Source organism: Pyrus communis, chromosome 3 (genome assembly GCF_963583255.1).
Source record: "Pyrus communis chromosome 3, drPyrComm1.1, whole genome shotgun sequence".
NCBI lineage: Eukaryota > Viridiplantae > Streptophyta > Magnoliopsida > Rosales > Rosaceae > Pyrus > Pyrus communis.
In genome coordinates this window covers 11,501,213-11,518,164 of record NC_084805.1, presented here as the reverse complement: position 1 = coordinate 11,518,164, position 16,952 = coordinate 11,501,213, and the positions used below count along the sequence as shown (strand labels likewise).

The 16,952-nt window shown below is 37.0% G+C and overlaps 1 protein-coding gene across 1 annotated transcript; it reads right to left on the bottom strand.

The window, feature by feature from the left end:
- Window positions 1-290: 290 nt before the first annotated feature.
- On the bottom strand, window positions 291-683 carry LOC137728169 (uncharacterized). The gene is made up of 2 exons (XM_068467038.1): window positions 488-683; window positions 291-424 (listed from the first exon to the last, which is right to left on the bottom strand). The coding sequence occupies exons 1-2, from the start codon at window positions 681-683 to the stop codon at window positions 291-293; spliced, it is 330 nt and encodes a 109-aa protein (XP_068323139.1).
- Window positions 684-16,952: the final 16,269 nt, after the last annotated feature.

The following is a 16,952-nucleotide window of genomic DNA, read 5'->3' as shown; positions in this document are numbered from 1 at the left end:
TAGGTTATAAAATCCCACGAATTTTTATGAAAAACACTTTGTTTACCCCCCCACCCCCCACACTTAAACCAAACATTGTCCTCAATGTTTTAAGTATAGACTCACAAACAAACAAACACATAACACAACTACCAAACACGACAATCGTGGCAAGGTAAAAGCAATAAAGCGTAGGGTTTAGGAAAGCAAATCTGGTTATGGAGTGTTGGAGCTTCCTAGTTCTTTATTTGCATGGGTTGCCTCCCAAGAAGCGCTTGCTTTAACGTCTTCCAGTCGGATGATCCTTCCTCTTAAACTTCAATTGGGCCCACGGTATGGAAGCTTTCACCATCCATGACATGCTCTTCAAAGTTCTCATAGTATGGCTTCAAACGATGTCCGTTGACTTTGAACTCTTGGCTGGTCTTTAAGCTTTGAATTTGGACTGCACCATAAGGAAATACATTAATAACAACAAGCGGGCCAATCCACTTAGAACGTAACTTACCTGGAAACAAGCAAAGGCGGGAATTGAAGAGTAGCACTTTCTGCCCTAGAACAAATGTCTTGCTACGAATCATCTTGTCATGGAATGCCTTTGACTTCTCCTTGTAAATCACCGCGTTCTCGTATGCTTCATGCCTTATCTCCTCAAGCTCGTTCAGTTGAAGCTTCCTATGGATTCCAGCGGCATCAATGTCCATGTTGAATGTTTTGACGGCCCAATGTGCTTTATGCTCCAACTCAACGGGAAGATGACATGGTTTCCCATAGATGAGCCAAAATGGGGACATTCCAATTGGTGTTTTGTAGGTCGTACGATATGCCCACAATGCATCATTCAAACGCAAGCTCCAATCCTTCCAGTTTGGCCCAACGGTCTTCTCCAAAATTTGCTTGATTTCCCAATTAGAAACCTCGGCTTGCCCACTTGTTTAAGGATGGTAAGGTGTTGCCACCTTATATGTGACGTTATATCTCTTGAGCAAAGCTTCAATGGTTCGATTGCAAAAATGTGATCCTCCATCACTTATAAGAACTCTTGGCATTCCAAATCTAGCAAATATGTTAGTTTTGACAAAATCTGCAACCACTTTGGAATCATTAGTACGGGTGGCTTTTGCTTCCACCCATTTCGACACATAATCAACCGCAAGTAAAATATAAAGGAAACCATGAGATGAAGGAAAAGGACCCATAAAATTAATACCCCAAACATCAAAAATTTCGACACCATGGATAGGTGTCTGCGGCATTTGGTCATTTGGACCTATATTTCCGGTTCTTTGGCATCGATCACATGTTATGCAAAAAGTTCTTGCATCTTTAAATATAGTAGGCCAATAAAAACCACATTCAAGTACTTTACGTGCCGTCCTTTGAGTGCCAAAGTGACTTCCACATGCATAAGTGTGACAAAACGTTAAAATTGAATTAAACTCCGATTCATGCACACACCTACGAATGATTTGATCCGCGCAATATTTCCACAAATAAGGATCATCCCACACATAAAACCGAGCCTTCCTTTTAAGTTTATCACGTTGATGTTTATTTAGGTTGCTTGGAATTTGTTTAGACACCAAATAATTCACTAAATCGGCATACCATGGCTCACTTACCTCGATGGACATCAATTGCTCATCTGGGAATGTCTCTGGGATAAGTACGGCTTCTACTTCATGTAGCATACGGCTCAAATGGTCAGCCACCACATTTTCACTTCCTTTCTTGTCCCGAATTTCGATATCGAACTCTTGAAGTAGAAGCATCCAACGAATAAGCCTTGGTTTAGCCTCCTTTTTAGTGAGTAAGTACTTCAAAGCTGCATGATCAGTGTAAATGATAACTTTAGTTCCAAGTAAATAAGAACGAAATTTATCTAAAGCAAAAACAACAGCAAAAAGTTCTTTTTCCGTTGTGGAGTAGTTCAATTGGGCATCATTCAAGGTCCGGGATGCATAATAGATGACATGTGGCTACTTGTTCTTCCTTTGGCCTAAAACAGATCCTAATGCATAATCTGAGGCATCGCACATAAGCTCAAAAGGAAAGCTCCAATCTGGTGGAATAATGATGGGGGCCGAAGTGAGCATTTCCTTGAGATGTTTGAAGGCCTTCTCACACTCCTCATCGAACTTGAATGGCACATCCTTTTGGAGAAGTCGGCAAAGGGGGTTGGAGATTTTTGAAAAGTCATTGATGAATCGCCTATAGAATCCTGCATGTCCAAGAAAAGAACGAACCTCTCTAACCGAAGTAGGAGAGGGTAAGTAGCGTACAAGATCTATTTTTGATTTATCAACTTCAATCCCTTTGGCCGAAATTATATGCCCTAAAACTATGCCTTGTTTTACCATGAAATGACATTTTTCCCAATTTAAAACAAGGTTAGTTTCAATGCATCGTTCTAAGATTAAAGTGAGATTATGTAAGCAATCATCAAACGAATCGCCAAATACACTAAAATCATCCATAAAAACTTCAATTATTTTCTCCACAAAATCTGAAAATATACTTACCATGCATCTTTGAAAGGTGGCCAGTGCATTGCATAAACCGAATGGCATGCGACGATAAGCAAAAGTACCAAAAGGGCATGTGAAAGTGGTCTTTTCTTGGTCATCCGGAGCTATGACAATTTGATTATATCCCGAATATCCATCAAGAAAACAATAAAAAGAATGACCGGCTAACCTTTCAAGCATTTGATCAATGAACGGCAAAGGGAAGTGGTCGTTCCTTGTGGTGGCATTGAGCTTCCTATAATCGATGCAAACTCTCCAACCCGTTTGGATGCGTGTTGGCACAAGCTCATTCTCAGCATTCTTCACCACCGTCACTCTGGATTTCTTTGGCACGACTTGAATTGGTGAAACCCAACGGCTATCCGAGATAGGATAAATCACTCTGCAATCAAGTAATTTGATAACATCCTTCTTCACAACTTCCATCATTTGAGGGTTGAGCCGACGTTGAGCCTCTCAAGTTGGTTTAGCCCCCTCCTCTAGAAGTATGCGATGCATGCATGTTGTAGGGCTAATTCCCTTAATATCGGCCAGGGTCCATCCTATGGCTGTTTTGTGCTCTTTCAACACTCGAACCAATTTCTCCTCCTCCATTACCGTGAGTGATGAAGAAACAATGACGGGCAACGTTTCTTTGTCTCCCAAATAGACATACTTCAAGTGACTTGGCAATGGTTTAAGTTCAAGAACGGGTGTCTGAATCACTGAAGATAATAACTTGTTAGTAGAAACGGGAATTGAAATTGGGTTTGGGGGCTTACTTTGATATTGTGGCGATGATTCAAGTGAATCCACCATCTTGGCAATGCCATCATCATGCACGGCCAGATTTGGTTCTATACCCATTCCTTCGTGTGGTTTCAAGTGGGTCTTTGTCCAATGAATCAAGAAAATCCTGCGCCAATGACTCAAATATATCAATAGAGAAACAAGAATGATCGTCATTAGGATATTTAATAGTTTCAGAAAGATTGAAATCAATAACTTCCCCATCAAATTCCATCGTTAAAGTTCCTTTGAACACGTCGATTTTGGTGCGGGTTGTTTTCATGAAAGGTCTCCTAAGTAGGATCGGCAATGGTGTAGAATGGGATGAATCCTCCATGTCAAGCACGTAAAAGTCCGTCGAAAAGATCAAATTGTTAACCTGCACCAACACATCTTCCAAACTCCTTTTGGATAAGCATTAGAACGATCGGCCAATTGAATAATCACACCATCGTTTTTAAGTTCTCCCAAGTTCATAGATGCATAAATTGAGTAAGGCATGACATTAATTGAAGCTCCTAAACCTACTCTAGCATGTTCAAATTTAGTATTTCCAATAACACAAGGAATTGTAAAACTACCCGGATCTTTGCATTTAGGTGGTAGTTTTCTTTGTAACACCGCTGAAACATTTTCACTTACCTGAACCACCTCTTTGTTCGAAATCCTCTTCCTTGTGGTGCAAAGCTCTTTCAAAAATTTCGCATACTTAGGAACTTACTTAATTGCATAAAGGAGTGGAATATTGACTTGAAGTTTCCTAAAGGTTTCCAGAATGTCCTTCTCATTCTCTTTTTTCTTTGATTTCCTGAATCTGCTAGGGAAGGGCACATTTAGTGGAATAGAACTTGACAAAGTCGAATTTGGACTTACCTTAGGTGTGTTGGACGGTTTTGGGGTGGTAGATGGCTGCGGCAAGGTTTGTTCCACCCTTGCCGTGGTCTTTGTGCCTTGTTGATTCTCTTCTTGCAGTAATATGTCCTCTTCTTGAGTTGTTTTGGATGATTTTGGAGTGGTTCCAACTTCCTTACCACTTCTCAATGTAATCGCCTTGGTAGATTCAAACCCTCCCTTTGGATTGACAATGGTTGAGCTAGGAAGCTTGCCTTGGTCTCGGAATTGTCCTACAAACTCCGCAATCTGCCCAATTTGCTTCTCTAAGTGGTCCACCCTTTTGTCTTGGTTTTGCATCGCCTTTTCTTGGTTTTGCAATGCTTTGTTTTGATTTTCTTGCCCCTAAGACAAATTGGTAAGTAACTTAATAAGTGTAGCATTATCTAAAGACGTACCTTGATTGTTTTGGGCAGATTGGGGTGGGGTTAGATCATTGCCATAGGTTTTGGGGGTAGATTGGGTTGTTGCCTAAAGCCTCATTGTTGTTGAGTTTGTTGAGGCTCCCTACACTTGAAGTTTGGATGGTCTCTCCAACCCGGATTGTATGTGTTGGAGTATGGATCATTCCTTGGATGATTTTGGCTTGGAAATCCAAAGGCATTTGCACTTTCCCATCCCCCATTCTCAATCTATTGAGGGCACTTGTCCGAATGATGTCCTTGGATAGAACATACGCCACATACACTTGGTCCTTGTATCCTCATTCCTTCGGCCATCTGAGACACAATAGAAGTAAGATTAGTTAATTGAGATTGAATGTCGGATTGGGAACTTACCTCATTCACTTGCTGCCGTGGGGTGTCTCTTTGACCAACATCTTCATATTGTTGTGCATTCAACGCTCTATTTGCAATTAAAACCTGGCAGCCACAGGCGTTTTGTCAACCAAAACACCTCCCGCCGAGGTATCTAGCATTTGTCTCTCTATTGGAAGAAGCCCCTCGAGAAATATTGAATTAAAAGTTCTTCCTTCATTTGATGTTGAAGGCATGATGCAACTAGAGTCTTGAAACGTTCATAATATGCCAGAAAAGACTCCCCTGGGTTTTGTTGAATGCTACTTATCTTCTTCCTCAAAAGAATCACTCTTGAAGTTGGGAAGAATTTCTCTAAGAATGCCCGCTTCATGCTTTCCCAAGAAGTGACGGTTCCGGGTGCCAATTCGTATAGCCAATCTTTAGCTTTTTCTAGAAGAGAGAATGGAAAGGCCTTCATCTTCAAAATGTTCCCATCGACATTGATGGGTGTCATACTCGAACATACCACTTCAAACTCCTTAAGATGCTTGTTTGGATCTTCCATGGACAAACCATGGTATTTGGGAATGTGATGCAACAAGCTAGACTTCAATTCGAACTCATCGGTCTTGCCTTGGGTAGCCATAGGATATTGAATGCACAAAGGTACGGCATTGTCTAGTCCCGAGGCCGAAAGTTCTTTGATTGTTCGATTGTCCGCCGCCATGCTTTCTTTTTCTTCAAATTCAAATTCGAAATCTTAACTTGAACTAGGTGGATAAGGTTCCGGTTGCTTCCTCTTTCTTCTCAAAGTTCGTTCAAAATCGTCGTCAAAATCCAATATGTTTGCACGAATAGGTTGAGAACAACAAGCCATAAACTAGTACCTGAAAATAAAGAACACAACCAAATCAGCAATCTATTTAAAAGGCATGGTACACTTAAAAGAAAACACAAAGACACTAAAAAGACACTACACAAACAAAAGGGATTAGCAAGTTTGCTAATCCCTGGCAACGGCGCCAAAATTCGATGTGAAAATTAACTTGACACACAAATTAAACCCTATTTGCGACAATTGTAGTAGTTATGAAAGTAGGGATCGTTCTAGACCGGGGATTAACTAGGATGCTAATCTATGTAAATAAGACTCAAAAACACTAAACTAGACTCTATTGACTCAAAACTAACTTTAGACACTTAAAACAGCGACCAATACTAAAAAAAGACTCAATTTTAGACTCAATAAGGGTTTTGGACGAAAATAGGACTTGACTTGACTCAAAAGACTCAAGGAAAACAAGTTTTGACTCAAATATAAAGACGAAGTAAAATGGGGATTGTTTTTGACGAATTTTAGACTCAAAACAAAAACTTTGTAGAAAACACTTTTGAAAAACGAATTTAAGTAAAATATGGGTGGAAGGCTAGTTAGAGGGTCCTTCTCCACACATGATATATGCATACGAACCAATGTCCAGTTATTACTCCTTTAGACTATGAATGACAACGCCCCAAATTAGTTGCATCACACAACTAACCCTCAAGTTTTCCTTATTTCATTGAATTGAATGAAAACGCATTACAACCAAATTATCTTTTTCAAGTTCTTTATATGAGATGCATAACAAAGATACATATCAAAAGTTATTAAGTTTTGTGAAAACTATAAGCATTGACAAGGCATTCATCACTATGAAACACATGAGACTCATACCAAGGATTTACTTAACGCGATTGTGACTAGCAACCTCCACTACTTGTGAATATAAGTGAATAACAATTACGTGAAACCCCCCTATACTCTAGCATCAAGTTTATGCATGCAAATTAAGTGTCAACCCCCAACCCACATACATAAACCAGTTTTAATAACTTAGATAAGCAAATCACATTCATGCCTTAAGAAATAATAACCGGACGTAATCAATTCATATAAAACATATAATCATGGCTTCAAATTCTCCTCTAACTAAAAAGAAGTTAGTTCCTCATGTTCGCAAAACAAAGATAATTAAATTTAAACATTGAACTAAGACTAAGGATAGAAAGAACCAAGAAAAACGCTCCACACTCCAATGGCATGCACGGCACTCCCTTGGATGGCAGATTGCACAAGTCCTCATCTCTTTGCTTCCTTGCTTGCGACACTAGGGTGGTGTAGAATGGATTGTGGTGTTTGATGGATGAAAGTATGAATGAATGAATGAGCGAGTGGATGAATGAATGGTGTGGCATAGGGCTGTTTATATAGGCTAATTAAGCACACTTAGTGAAGGAAAATGATTGCACAATCCTATTGAAAAAGTGTTAATTCAAGGCAGAAACCAAATGGGGAATGGACTAAGTAGTGTACGACTAGGATTTAGGAAGTTCTAGAAGGTTAGGTGCGGCATCTTTGTAGGGATGAGATAAGGTTTCTAGAAGGAATGGTTTAGGGCATATTCCTAAACCTAAAGGGGCAAGGACCCATGATATAGGTGTAGAATAAGGATTGCAATTCCTAAACCTATATGGAATGGTGTTTATGCGGCAAAACAATTGGATAAGCTTCTAGAAACTATTCTAAGTGTTTAAATATGCACCTAATCCCTTCTAGCTAGCTAGATTTAAGGCACAACCTAATTTGGATAAGATAAGATAGGGTAATGTTAGAGTTAGGAAAAGATAAGGCTTGTTAGGATAGGATAAGATAAGGTTGGATAAGGTTCCTTATTTCTTGCTTCTTCCTTATCTTCTTTGCATTGGGACTTCTTCCACCAGATTTGTAGCCTTTCCTAGCCCTTCTTGACTTCAATTTCGTCCATCCTCTTTACTCCATGGTTAAGCTATCCAATCCATGCCCAAAAATGCTCCTTTTAGCTCCAAAATGCCCTTTCTTGCTCCTTTTGTCATTAGGACCTAAAAACATACCGAAATAACTTAAAAGATTGAAATACATATTAATTAACTCACTAAATGCAAGGAAACAACATAACTAAGTAGCATAAATATGCTCCTATCACGTACCCCTCCATGCCATGGGTATTAGTGAAACTTAACACGGCATATTCATCCGGCTAGAAGACGTTAAAGCAAGCGCTTCTTGGGAGGCAACCCATACATTCAACAAGGAGAAGATGGAACTGCCACTCCAAACCCAGATTTGCGTTTCTAAACCCTTCTCTTTGCTGCTTTATTTTATCATGCTTAGTTGTTTGTTGTTTGTTTGCTTTTGTGTGAGTCTCCGTGTGAAACATTGAGGATAATATTTGATTTAAGTGTTGGGGAGGGGGGGTAAGCAAGTGTTTTTATGCAAATTCGTGGGATTCTATCACCTATCATTTCTAATGTGGTTTCTCACTGTTTTTAAGTGTTTTTAGTGCATTTTGAGTTGTTTTGGTGTGTTTTGAAGTAAAAATCCGAAAATTTGAAAAAAAAATTGAAAAAAGTGTTTTGAAAAAGCCAAAAAGAGTTGTTTTTGTGTGTTTGTTTGTGTCTTAGGGTACCTTCCAACACAATGATGAGGATTTGGTTTTTAATGCATGACTGTTAAAGGGAGTTACAAACATGGATGGAAGTTTGATATGCTCTTTGGTTTATGCGTGGTTGTAGTTATAGTTTACGAATTCACATGTAATCACAAAGGATAAAATCAATTTTTGTAACATGCTTGAATGAAGGAACCCAAACAAACACTACATCCCTGAAAGACTTGAGCCTAAACGTTTATTTGCAGAGTTATTAATCTGTGCATTCTTGTTTTCTAAAGTCGTTGCATGATCTCATTATTCTTTGCTTGGTTGCTACTTAGAATGCGTTTCATCATTATAGATCCAAATACTAGAACTCATGCCCGTTCTATTCAAAGCATGGCATTGATTTGCATAACACATATTCAAGATGAAGTTGTTTAGTAGTCACCACAATAGCCAAATAGCCGAATCCACCCTAGTCATTTGTTCTGTAGGTTTAAACCCTGTTGAACCTTGTTTAGCCTATTTTCTTTGTTAACCACATCACCCTTACCTAGCCTAGAATAGGACTTTTCCATACCCTTGTTTTTGAAGTATAGTGGAGCATGACTTAGAAGGAATTACTTTTGAGTGACATTATTGCAGAAAACAAGTGTGGGGGAAGTGATTTTTGTGTGTGTGTGTGTGTGTGTGTGTGTGTGCCAAAGTCTTAAAAGAGGCACGGATAGAAAAAGAAAAAGAAAAAGAAAATATGGATAGAAAAGAAAGAAAAAGAGTTGCAAATAAGGAGAATGAACTCACATGTATTGATTGTTGAAGAAAGGGTCCAAAACTTTGAATCTGACCCTAGGTGTTGCATGAATCTTCCCTTGTGTTTAAAAGGTAGTTTTCTGCATTCTAAGTGCCTAATTCATTACTTTGCTCACTATTGCTTTAAGAACGTTTGTTCCTCTTACCTTTCTTTGTTAGCCAATACCCTTAGCACCGTTACAACCCTTAGACTTCTATCTTGGGTGTTATGTGTTTCAATATGTGGAGTTTGGGCTTGGTATGAGCATATGGTATCCCTGGTTCTCGCGTCTAAATAGTGGCATTCCATTCATGAGATCATATATATACATGCATTAATAATTCCAGAAAGTGCTTCCTTTGTTTAAAACATATGTGAGTGGCTGGTCTACATGTTTACATCAATCTTTTCACATATCCCTAGTGTAGGGAGTGTAGTCAGAAAATCTGAGTGAAAATAGAGAGTACATCCGGTGAGGAATTGAGGGAATTCTCTAAGGCATGTTACTACATTCAAAATGTTGTTTTAATTGATTAAATGTGAGCTAGTGAATGGTGACTATGATTAAGTATGCTCGAGGGTAAAGATTGCTTAAATCTATGTGAATGGTGATCTTTGACATGTTATGTTTCATTGGAAATCCCTGAGGCAAACATTGGAAGGTTTAGATTGTATGTTTTGTTTCTTTTGTTTGTTGGTTTTGCTCGAGGACTAGCAAAAGCTAAGTGTGGGGGAATTTGATAGGAGCAGATTTATGCGACTTAGTTAGCTTGTTCTTGTGCATTTGTGTTGTTATTTCTTATTTAATGTAGTATTTCAAGCTATTTTCATGTGTTTGTAGGTCCAAAGGGTTAAAGTAGCAAGAAAGTGCATTTTGGTACATTTTGGAGCAGTTTTGGGCACTAAATGGATAGCACATGTACATGCCAAGATGAATGGACGAATTTGGAGTTCAAAAGGCTAGGAATTTGATAAGAAGATAAAGAAATTAAATTCAAGATAGAGAAGATAAGGAATCAGCTCAAAAAAGGAAACATTATCCAAAACCTTATCCAATCTTATCTTATCCTATCCTAATCTTATCATGCCTTAATCTTAGCTGCAAGGGGACCTAAATATATATTTCTAGAACCTATTTCTAGAAGCATTCTCTTCTAGAAGTCCCAAATCAGCCACAAAACACATTGTTTCTAGCAACCCTACAAAGGTGGCGCCTATTCCCTTCTAGAAAGCCTTACCTTGCCTTGCAATCCACTCTCTTTTCCCTTCAATATCTGCCGCACCCCTCTATCCCTTTTCCCGTGTGGATTCTAATTTATTAGGCCTTATTCCTTGTGGATTTGGGTTATACAAATCTTTTTCTGAAATTAATTGGGCCAAACCCTCTCCTTAGTGGATTTAATTAATTGTGTCAAACCCTAGGGCCCTAATCCTTAAAATCTGCTAAGTTGTAGTCCTAATTTGATTAACCCTAGGGTTGACCGAACCTATATATACATATTTTCAGCCACAATTTCGGGGGGAACGCTCATGCCATTTAGAAAGACCTTTGCCGTAATCCTAGACACCATTCTACATCATTCATTCAATCCATTCACTTCCATAAACAACCTGCCGCAACTTTTCACCCTCATCAGCCATCATTCATTATCCTAAGCAAGAATACACCATTCATCGCCCCCAAAACCACCAACCACACCTTTTGCCGCAGCAAGGAAGAAGGAGGAGAGCCCTTAGGCGTGTCTGCCATTCGAATTGGAGTTGCTGGAACATTTTAGGTGTAATCTTTCTTGTGCTTTCAATGTTTAAATTCAATAACCTTTGTTTCGTGAGTATGAGGAACTAATCCCCTCTTAGCTAGGGGAAATTTCAAAACCATGGCTATATTTGCAATATGATTTGATTACTTCCAGTTGTGATTTCATGAATTGTGAATTCAATTTACTTATTTGTTTGAATTAAAACTTGTTTGTGCATGTGGGTTGAGAGTGCACATTTAATTTGCATGCATAAATCTGATGCTAGGATATAAGGGAGTTTCACTTAATCGTTGTGAACTTATATTCATAAGTAGTAAAGGTTGTTAGTCACAATCATGTTAAGTAAATTCCTGGCATAAGTATCATGCGCTTTCATAGTTACGAACGCCTTGTCAACACTTATGATTTTCATAGAATTTAATGATCTTTGATTGTTTCTCTATTATGCTCTTTCATGTAGGGAACTTTTGAGGAATAATTTGATTGCGATGCGCTAATTCCATTCAATTCAATGACTTAAGGAAAATCTGAAAGTTAATTTAAGCATACCTAATTAACTTTGGGTGTTGAGGTTCATGGTTCATTGAAAAAGCAACTGGAGATTGTTTTGTATGCAAGTATGTCATGTGTGGAGAAAGACCTCCTAGCTAGCCCATCATCCATCTATTTCCACCAAATTCGTGCAAATCTGCCTAGTTTCAGTTCTTGTTTTGTTTACTTTATTTTCATCCAAAACCAAATCCCTTTTTATTTTAGAGTGTCTAACTAGTTAGGATCTGTTTTAGATTGTGTTTTCAAGTGTTTTGAGTCAAGTTAAAACTAAAATTCGTCCAAAATTGTGTTTAGAGTCAGAATCTGCCCAGTTTGTGTTTTTAGGCAGTTTTGAGGGTTTTTAGCTTATTTTGAGTCTTATGACTTGTTTTGAGTCTTTTAAGTTTAGTTAAATATTTTAAAGCTTAGTTTTATCCATTTGAGTCAGTTTAAAGTGTTTTAGCAAACCCTCCTAATCCCCGGTTTAAGAACGATTCCTATTTACATATATACTACAATTGTCAAAAGAGGGTTTAATTTGTGTGTTAAATTAATTTTCGCATCACTGTACGTCCCATTGGGTCTTTAGATAGACAATATATGTTGGGAATTAAAAATTATTTTTTATGACACAAATGTTCGAAATTGTGTCTAATAAATATTAATAAATAATAAATCACTCTATAGCAAAAGAATATGTTGGCACAATTATGGATTTGTGCCTTTCTTCCTTGGTGGCTATAATGTCAGCAATGAAATTTTTTTTATTAATTTGCAATAACACTGTAATTGTAACTATGTCCTACAATTTAATATATTTAAAGTAAAGGTAGATTTTTTGTGCCCTTTTTTTAAAATAATGTTTTAAACAAAACACTTCTCTCAATCTTGACGCCTCACTCTCTCCTTATTTCCTTCATTCCGCATCTCTATGTTTCCCCATTCAAACCCAGCCTCTCCACAATTCCTTCGCATTTCCTCTCTTTCTGGCTCTCCCTTTCCCAATCGAACCGAGCCTCTCTCTCTATATTTTCCCCAAATTTTGCTATTTCCCTTTCTCTCTGTCTTTCTCGCCTCTCATCTCAATTCTCAAGTCATGCAGAAACAAAATTTGCAAATCCTTCCCCTTCAAATTTCACACACACTGCGAATAGGTGGGTCTCAACTCAAGTCTTTAGTCGAGTTTACACATGCTCATAGACTCTGGAAATCATTCTCCTTCACACACAATATGCAAATCATTCAGCCTCAACGCTTATCTCATCCCCAGTTTCCCTTCAGTTCAGTGCTTGCATAATGTGATTCCTTCCTTTCCACTTCGTTCCAGGTAAAATGGTAGCAATTTAGAACTTGTATTGGTTAATTTTAGGGTTAGGGTTCGTTTGAAACACAAGGGAACTGAGCTTTTTTCTCTTTTGGGTTATAATCAAAAGGGGATTTGATCTGGTTCAGATTCAAACAGACCCATTTTTGCTTCGAATGGAAAATGACCTGCTGTCACTTCGAATAGGTTTAGATTGGAAGGTGATTGGCTATTTTTATGAATTAACAAATATTGAGTTGTATATCTACTAATTAATTTATTAGCCAATGGTATATTTGGCTTTGGAAAGCTGTTATTCAGTCTGAAGCTTCTATATGTGACATGGTTTTTCGTATTTTTTACTATGCACTTGAGGGTTTATTGTTTTTTTTATGTTACTTGGTTGATATAGGCAACACGGATGAGTACTGGAAAAGGCAACATGCAACACAAGTTATGGCTCTAGTCAAGTAGACAACTACCGATTTCAATCATTTGAGCAAGTCATTGATACGTCCTACAGTTGGTTTTTTTTAATAAATACTTTTCCTCTCTTCGTAATGTTTCTGGTTTACCTTGAGCTTATGAAGTTTAACAGAACAAACAACTCATGAGAATAAATTGGTCGCAATTTCTGGGCTTGCAGTTAGTTTGGGAAGGACTTGGGCTTGGTGGGGGAGCTGTTGTTGGAAACTGGGACGGGTATATTGATTTTCATGAAAAGCTCATGTCTTTGTTTGCAATTTTAACCAAAGTTTGATGCTTCTCTAACTTCATTTTCTATATTATTGGTGCTCTAGGGAGAAGGATAAGAATAAAGTTCTTTTTAGATTAGGCGGTGGACATTATGCTCCTCGGCATATGGATATTGTTTTGTAAGTTATAGTCACTTTACAGTTCATCCATTTTCTTTCAAATATATAACATTGTTTTCTTAGTGGCAATGCGGCTTGGCATCCAGCTTTATTTTTTGTTTCCTTCTGTGTGCGGTTTGATGCATAACTTATTAACTGTGAACTGAACCTTGTCATTTTAATTGATCGTGTCAAAGTAAATATGGTAAATAAGTCTGCTATAAACAAATGGGATTACCAAACTATAGATGATACTTTCTTTATCCTGTTCGGAACTTCTAGCTTGATCTGCTTCCTCCTTCCTTTTCTCTGTCTCTGCAGCTTATGCAACACCCATAAGTCCTACATTACCCTCCCAGCCCCTTGTTGCTTCCTCTTCCATCTCTATTAAATGAATTGGCACTGGTGGTACTTTGATATGTTGTTGTCAAATTGCTCTGGTACTGGAAGTGGCAAATGATTTATTTGTTCAAGTATCTTCCAAATTTTCTCCTAATCTTCCCTTTGTAGTTAATTTTATTTCCCACTAGCTTTTGTATGCTCTCGTCAAATTGCTTGATATGATGCTGTTAATTTCCAACTAGCTTCCAGCTTTGGCAAACTGTATTTAAGCTGTAAGAAAGCTAGTATTTAGCACTGTTAAGAACCCAGCTACAATTCATTGTTGTAACTTATGAAATTCCTATTACCTTACTCTTGCTAAGAGTGTTGATATCAGATCTATTCATTTGTTTTCTTAATTTGAGTTTTATTTTTCATGGGTTAAACAAATAATTATGAGAATTGAAATTTGAATTTTTAAGTAAAGTACTTATTTGGCGTGTTTGTGGTGTTATTGGAAGCAAGGTCCAAGATAAATTTGGAGAACTTTGAAAGGAAGATGGGTTAAGCGTTTATGGTTTTTGTAATTCCAAATTTCAAATTTGTTTTATTCTATTTCTGAATATGTAGTTTTAACATTTTTGAGGGTACAATGCATGTTAATTCTAAGAAGAGGAGATTTGAATCTGTAAAGTGTAGGTCTCTAACTGCTCCGCTCTCTCAGTATAAGTACATCTCTGCATATCTTTATTTCCTCAATTGTTTTTGACTTTGTTATGTTGAGTTCCCAAATTAAAGACTTATACTATCTTTTTGTAGCTTTCTAAAGTTTGGAATTTTCTTGATATGTGCTTACATGGTGCTTAACATGGTTTGTGCTTACTTTCCGTTTCATGGTTGTAGGCTGTTTTCATTTTATGAAAATTTAAATTTTTGCATTTCCTCAATTCAGTTTCAGTTTTTTTAATTTTGATTTTTTTTATATTTAATTCTTGTTGGCATTATAATATTAGTGTCAATATGGCTGGAAAAGGTTCTTTGATAAAGTTGTCAAAAACCGGCACAAATAGTGGACTATTTGTGCCTGCCTCTTTGAGCACCAAGTAGTGTATTGCCCTTTTAGCAATGGTGGCGCCCATAGAGGGCACATATACAAATTTAGTTGCTGTACTGTTGCTATTGGTCTATGAGCACAATTGTTGGTGCTTTTTGGCCTCAAAGGGACATATAATTTATTGTGCGCAATGATCATTTTTGTTGTAGTGTTTGAATAAGATCCGAATCCGATAATTCAATTATATAAATAGATCTAAATATCCATCAAGGCTGATCCAATCTGATAATAATTCAATCCGATTAAATATAACTTATTATTAATTTTTATCTTTTTGTATACTTTTGTGTAATGGTCGTTTAGGTTTTTGCAATAAACACACTCATATCCTATCTTTTATTATTCAATGTGAAAATTTTAATTAAAAAAAAATATATAATAAAAGAATGAAGTTAATAATGATGTTTAATCTTTTTTAGGTTTTAAATTAAATTCGATAAGGTTCCAAATCGATCCGAATTCAATGCTAATCAATATGGATCGACAAGTTAGATCCGATTTTTTAAATAAGTATCGAATTCGTTAATTTAATTATGGGTCAAGGTTTATCCAATCTGAATTTGATCCGTTTACATGTTTATATCCAACTGGTCAAATTTTACATATTTTATACATGTTTGATTTATTCCCACTATATTATGGAAAATGATCCTTGCTAGATCCTTTTGTTCGAGATTCTGGGAATCCCGTAATCGTAGCCGTTCAACGTACATTGTACGGTCAGTTTTCGTTAGATACTATTTATATTTAATTTTAAATTTTAAATTTCAAATCATTTCTAATCACACGATGTACGATTAACGATCATGAGATTCCTAAAATTCCCAAGAAAAAAATCCGGCCCTATATTATAACTGAGATTGTGGGAATCTGGTTCCATCCACGCCACATCCCAATTCAACCAATATGAGAAAACCCACAAACGGACCAGATTCATTGCACCAATCTATCGAGTCTCCATTTTTTATTTTCTATTTTCGGCTCATAAAAGTCCACAAATCCTCTCTCACCGTCCAAATTCGAAAGGATTATTTTTCTTCACCATTATAAGTTATGATGTATATTTATCATCTCCTTATCATCATTAAATGCATTACATCCCGGCTCGAATTTTCATTACATTCTAGACTTAACTCTACCGTAGCACAATATTGTCTGTTCTGAACCTCTATCATATCTTCAAGGTTTTGTTTATGGAAACTCACACGAGAACTTCCTAGTGGATCACCTATCTTGGGATTGCTCTCGTGCGAACTTGCTTAACTTCGGAGTTCCAATAAAACCCCAAGCCAGTGAGCTCCCAAAAGGCCTTGTGCTAGGTAGAGATGAGAATATACATATAAAGCTTACGAGATCCACTCCCCTAGGCGATGTGGGATCTTAGAAAATGAGTTTGAATTTTGAAATTCGTATAGTAAATAGTCACAAATCTCAAAATTCAAACACATTTAAAACGTAGTAAGTATTACTACCATTTGAGAGTGGGCGAAAAGGCACTCAAATTCCAACGTTATTATTCAGACCGCTTTTCAAACCTCTTCAGTCCCACTTTCTTATTAAACCCAAGGTTTTAAAAAAAGTTAAAGCTCTAGTCGGGCGGCGGGCTAGAGCTTATACATAAAATATTTACTAGACGAATTTAAGTAAATCTATCATATTTCATGTAAATAAGTATCTACTTATACATAAAATATATTTCATTATAAACTACAAAGTAAAATGCTTATATATTATGAAGTATCGGAACATAATGAAAACATGTGAAATAAGGATATAATGTGTGTTCATTTAACTATAGAAAAAGTCTTTTACAATTTATTGAAAAAAAGTAAAATATAAAATAAAAGTTATTTATTTTCTATTTAAGTGAATTGCAACTTAAACTTGTGCCTAAAAGGATCTGAACGGGCGGATGTCT

What these genes read in the sequence shown, in the direction of transcription:
- LOC137728169 (XM_068467038.1), bottom strand. Translation starts at nt 683, where the DNA reads ATGGACATTGATGCCGCTGGAATCCATAGGAAGCTTCAACTGAACGAG. An exon ending in CCGCCTTTGCTTGTTTCCAG is followed by an intron (nt 425 to 487) that starts GTAAGTTACGTT and finishes CTTATGGTGCAG; the next exon opens with TCCAAATTCAAAGCTTAAAG.